This window comes from Lissotriton helveticus, chromosome 7 (assembly GCF_964261635.1).
Source record: "Lissotriton helveticus chromosome 7, aLisHel1.1, whole genome shotgun sequence".
Lineage (NCBI taxonomy): Eukaryota > Metazoa > Chordata > Amphibia > Caudata > Salamandridae > Lissotriton > Lissotriton helveticus.
The window spans coordinates 81,562,819-81,568,818 of record NC_136068.1 but is presented as its reverse complement, the minus strand read 5'-3'; the positions used below and the strand labels follow the sequence as shown (position 1 = coordinate 81,568,818).

Sequence of the window (6,000 nt, the reverse complement as noted above, 5' to 3'; positions counted from 1 at the left end):
TCATGCGAAGGGACATAAAACCTAAACCACAAAATCGATACACAACGGAGACAACCCACAACTTCGATCACTCCCACATAGCGCGGGCTATGCTTAGAAATAACCGTATGTTAACACTGCATAATGTAACAGAAATAGATCACATGATATTACATTAAAAACAACATTGTATGACGTATTTGACACGTTTAGACAGAAGAAATGAGTCTCCCACTCAATGGTCCAGGTCACACCAGCACATGTTTATGGTACCAAAATAACAATAGCGAAAGTGGTCGAGAAGCAACCGTTTCAGGGATGGTGACAGCGTCTGCTAATTCGCATAGTGTCATGCAATACGCTCGCCGGGGTTGAGATAGATGTTTGCACGGACCCCTGGATCTGCCTCTACTGCCAGAAAGAGCTCGAACCCTGTCCTGTGCTTGGTACTCAAACTTCCCCGCCTCCCCCTGCTAGAGCACGGTGCCTGGCTACCGGTATCGCCATGGTGAGCCCAGCTTAAGCAGGGGCGACTCAGTGGCAGGACAGGCCTGAAGAACAACAGTGGCCCCCCCGGCGGACCTTATCCGTGGACTTTAAGGAAGAGGGGCCTGGGCGGAACCGGAGCGCTTGAACCTCCCAACACTGCCCGTGGGCTGGTCCCTCCCAGTCCCGTGCCCGCCCCAGGTCTGTCGTGCCCCGCAGAGGCCTCACAACTCTCGCCGCCTACCTGTATTTACCGCCCGTGGCGGCTGCTCTCCTCCCGCGAGCAGAGCCGCAGATCCACAGTGAGGCCCGGCCGGGTGGAAGTGACGTAGCGGAGCTGGCGCAGACACAGTCCGAAAACTATGGACTGCCAGACACAGATTCCAATCAAACGTTTTAGTTTCCATTATCTTGGCATGCATGTCTAAGTGGAACCCGCCCGGACATGGTCTCTCAACCTCCCTCAACTCCCAACTAAGATGAAACAAGATTTTAGATCCTGGGAATACTGTCTCCTTCTGGTAGAGTGGCCATATTTGAAATGATAGCTTTGCCACAATTTTTATATGCCCTGCAGAATTTACCAAACCAGATTCCAGCAGCGTACTTCCACATCAGCAGCGCTCTGTTGTTGAGGCGGCAGCGGGGGAGGCAGCTCGATGCGAATCAGATACCCGTAGGGAGAGAGAGAGGGGCGGCCTTCGACGAACAATGGCCGTTATAACGAGTGCAAATAAATTATGTTCTAAACTACTATGTTACAACACCTCACATTTAATGAATCAATCCAGATAAGGCATTAAGTACAATTGATACAAGCGAGCTCCGGCTGGAAAGCGGACCACGCCATGACACCACCATCTTTCTCCGAGGTCAAGCAGAAATGCCTCGGAGAAACGCACCATCCTTTTCGGATTCGGGGGCGTGTTTTTCTTTCTCTCCTCTTCCCATTGACTGGAATGTAAAATTCCAGCCAATGGGAAGAGGAGTAAAGAAACTAAAAAACACACCCCCGAATCCAAAAAAGACGGGGCTTAAATGGACGAGACGCCCGTCTTCTCCAATGGCTGGCCTCCGTTTAGGAAGCCAGCCAATGGAGAAGAGAGACGGGTTTAAGCCCCATACTCCAAAACATAAAATCTCGCCGGCGAGTCTGCACAAACGCAGCCTACGCAGGCTGAGAGCTAAAAAACGAGACCTACAACCTTTGCCAGTGCTCGTTTTTTATAATCTCAGCACAAGTACTTTAACATCGTCAAAAAAATGGACACCACAATATGCATCATGTTGAGCAGCACAGTTCAATACAGCTCTTGGGAGAGGTATCGTTCTCACAAAGGGAGTGTTGTAGTAGTTGTGATCCAGGAAGGAAAGCCATTGAAAGCTGTTGAATTCAGTTGTCCGAGAGCTGCACTGTGACTAGATCCGTAAGGTATTATTCTTTTTTTTTAGCACCTTGGCCAAGTCCATATGGGCCACTTCAGGTACAAAATGCTGTATTTCCCTCAAAGCCCTGAGCCTTAGCCATATACCCTGTTATGGTTGACTGATGTGTGTGTGGGGGGGGGGGGGGCAGGTACATGTGGTTGCAGGTTCATTTTCAGTTTGTTACTCCTTCACCTTTCTTTTTGTCAGTTTGATTTTATGTGCTTGGGTGTTGAACTGCACCATTTCTCTTGGGCAGCTGTGTCTTTTGTCTTACATTTTTTTCAATCTGTATCTAGGAAAAGAATCTAAGAAAACTATTCATTTGCACCACAGCCTTAGGGTATCCCCGAAAATACCCCTCTCCACATTGACAATCTGTTCCCTTTAAGGTTCAAATATAATAATACCTTTCTCAACTCACCCAGGCATTCCCTGTGGCAGCATGCCCAATCTAAACATACACACTAAAACCTCCCCACCTTCTTCCACGTCTTAGAGGGATACCAAGCAATACCAAACCAGGTATATACACAGTGAAAAGGAAATAGGCACAAAATCATTAAACATCGTTCCTTTTTATTTCATTTTTTGGCATTTTGTTTTTAATAACCATGTTTATTGAAATATATGACCCTTTAAACACAAAATTGAACAGATGTCGGGAATGTAACAGAAAACCTGATACACTACACCCTCCTCTCATGGAAGGACTTGGGAACGAGGAAGTAAATGTACGTACAAGGAAATAACTAATAAACACCAGAGAGACAAAAACTGGCGCCTCTACGAAGGGACAAATAGTACCTCGTGCAAGGATGTGGGCATCTGCACAGCATCAACCCTCTGTGGAGAGAGCAGGCATGCCCGACGATAAACAGCCCATCTCCAAGGGATAACTGGGGAAGGGAACACAGGACCAGTCTCTTGCAAAAGTCATAATGTCTACAAGGGATTAGACTATCGAAGGGAGGGCATGTTAGTGTTGCAGGAAGCTTAAGGGCGCAGTGGACAAGCTATCTCTTGGAAGAGCAGTAGCACCCAGACAGGCTGTCTCTAACGGAAGCAAAATTGTGTCAAAAAGCAGTGCAAGCTCTCAATGGAAGAGTTAGTCTCCAGGGAGAAGCCCACAGCATGCACCACTGTCACAGGATGAGGCACAAATACGAAGCAGCAGCATTTATCTGCAGAGGTGTCTCTTGAAAAGAGGTTAGCAAACAAACAGAGACCAAGTCTTTTTGCGCACCAGGAGACACTGCACATTCGACTAGTCTACAAAGGACTGTACACAGCAACAGACCATTCATGGTGAAAGGTCTTAGCATATTTTCAAATGAAAACCCCTGTTTACAACATCTACCATAAAAAAAGGATTGCTGGGTCCTAATCCTGTCTGAACTCCTGAAGATAATGATTCAGAGCGGGCCAACAATGTCCCAACTTTCCATCTTGACGCATTGTAGATCCCCAGCCTAACTAGGAGCCTCTTCCTGTTGACCCCCTGAGCAGCTGGAGCCACCCCCTCGCTGTCTGTATTCCCGATACTAGGTTACTGCAAGATATTCTTTTTAGCAAGAGCACCTCGTCCTTCTTACCCACTGGCATTAAGAGAGACGAACCAGGCACAGCTACCCTGGTTCCTCTGTCCCATCTCATTGTGTGCATTTGCAGCCCATAGAAGAGTTATGATAGGCTCTCATCACAAGGGTGAAATACTTCCTAGCACCATAGACAAAACAATCACTTTGGCCATACACACACCTGGAGTCAGTGTGGACACCACATTCTCTGGGCTTTCCTCATTCACTCTTAACACATTCTCTCGCTCACACACGCTATGGGAACCGCAGGGCCGCTCCAGGCAGCCCCATCTACCTCTACCTCACAATTCTCCTCTCCCAACAGCAGCAGATGCTCCCCAAAGAGGGTGGGCCTAACAGAGATGGTCACAGGCCAAGGAGAGTAGGGAGGCAGAGGGGACGGTGATAGGTGAGTTTTGTTCAACCGGCAGCAGCTACTTCAAAGTGTTCTATTTCTTTTTCCGCTCCTGAGAACACCGAGGACAGAACCTGAAAAAGAAGAAAATATTTCACCAGAGAGAATTGGAACAACCACTGCGCATAGCTCTGACCCAACGTACGACTTTCCACTATTTCAGAACGAGGTCCTACACACACACACTTAACACCATTTACTAGTGGTTCTTAACCTTTTGACTTCTGTATACCCCCCACTGAATTACTGGAACCAGGGGACCCCCAATGAAGCATTATTGGAATACGGGGACCCGCACTGAGTAATTACTGGAAGCTGGGGAACCCCAGCCTCAGCATTCAAGAATTTGAACCTCAAAACAATACATAAAAATACAGAAACTAGCATTCAAAGAAATATTTTTTTTAAATGATGGAATATTTTATTTAATTAAAAAACAAATACCAAGAAATCTAAACTTTAATTTTAACGGAAATATTGGAGTTTTTCTAAATTCAATTGAGGTCACTCATCTTCCATACTTATACTATTTGATACATTTGCTTTCATAAGTCATTCTAAGGATACTACATTTTCAATTGTACATTTTGCTTTTTTATTTATATACACTTTATTAATCTGTCACTATTATTTAATTTTCTAATCAGTCAAGGCCACCCTGAGTAGGGTTCGCGGACCCCCAGGGGTCCCCAGATCACAGGTTAAGAACCACTGCCCAAAACTATTCAAGAAATGGTACACATACACACAAAGTTGTATGAGTGGACCTTTCACTAGATTTTAACACTTCCCTCTTCAAAACCTAGAAACTTACCATTTCCCTCTGGGTTTAGTAGTTAGCCCCACACAGGCGAAGTGAAACCACTCAATGGAACACTGGAGGAAAAAGAAAATACAAATGATATCCCGTTGCGGGACAACAAACTGAATGAATGTGAAAAAGGATGGAGTAAAGTGAGACAGAATATGGGTACCATGAAGGGTGGAAGGATATGGCGGTTAAGGAAGGAGAAAATGAAAAGTTGCAATATTATGGATGAAGGGAATATGATAAATAGAAAGATGTTTACCTCAAAAGTGATGTTCACATAAGGCAGTGAAAAAAAGAAGGCAAAAAAAGTGGAAGGGGCGCTACTTACGTCTGGATTGTCACAGCCGATCATTTCTCCATAGGACACCTGGTGGCACAGGCAGTATGTGGGCTCGTTTGGATCCACTGGCATATCCAGAACATCGGAAGGATGTACATTTCCAAAGTTCACAGATGGCGCTGAATACTCAGTCCTAAAAACAAAAGACAAAAGTCAGGGGAAAAGTTTGTCAGATTGCTGAGCACAGCCAAGGTCTGTGGCATGTTTTCTGAAGCATACATTACAAATAAATAATACTTCAGAGTACTTGGCAAAGCATGTACACATCTCGATCTACTACTATACTGCGCACAATTCCCTTGTGAAGGACTCATTTTATTTTTCAAACCAGGTCAGTCGGGATTTCACCTTAACTCTCTTATCATATGCATTTTAACCTCTGGCAAACATCTCCCTACCCTGTACTCACACACCCAGTTTACTTGCTGGCCTTAAAGGGTGTCTAGTTCTCATATTCAAAGTCCAAGATGTACAGAAAAAAAGAAGCCCATCTGCTAAGCAATCAAATCAAAAAGCAAGTAACAAAGAATACTACAGTCTGGGGCCAAGCTTTCAATACAAGAGACAGAGGCACCTGAATGATGGGAAATGCCTACTGGCCCCGGGTATGAACCATGAGATTATGATGTGACAACAAACTCAGTCACTTAAGACAATATAAACTTTGTGTTGTAGGACACCAGCCAATCAGAGAGGCTCCTGAAATTGACACCTGAGCAGCATTTCCACCATTGTGTTTTAAGTCATCAGGCTTCCTATTTTCTGGCACAAGTATGGTGCTTCAGATAGGTCTCGGTTGGTCTTGATTAATTCAGGTTTTGCAGTAGCCTGGGGACTGTGTCCACTTGGGCTAAAAAAACATTTTTTTAATAAGATATGATTTTTAAAATTCTAAATAGTACTCTTCTTCACACAGATTCTCTGGAAGGCCAGGCCAGAGCCATTTTTCAAGAAGTGACTGGCA

The 6,000-nt window shown here is 45.1% G+C and overlaps 1 protein-coding gene across 3 annotated transcripts in view; it reads right to left on the bottom strand.

Moving 5' to 3' along the window:
* Positions 1-2,449: 2,449 nt before the first annotated feature.
* ING4 (inhibitor of growth family member 4) overlaps positions 2,450-6,000 on the bottom strand; it is a 64,469-nt gene continuing 60,918 nt past the window's right edge. For all 3 annotated transcript variants that reach the window (XM_078651542.1, XM_078651543.1, XM_078651544.1), the window contains exons 6-8: positions 5,025-5,169; positions 4,700-4,761; positions 2,450-3,959 (exon numbers count right to left, since the gene is read on the bottom strand). In XM_078651542.1, coding sequence (XP_078507668.1) covers positions 3,920-3,959; positions 4,700-4,761; positions 5,025-5,169 — 247 coding nt within the window. In that variant the 3' untranslated portion in view covers positions 2,450-3,919. The remainder of the gene's footprint in view (positions 3,960-4,699; positions 4,762-5,024; positions 5,170-6,000) is intronic.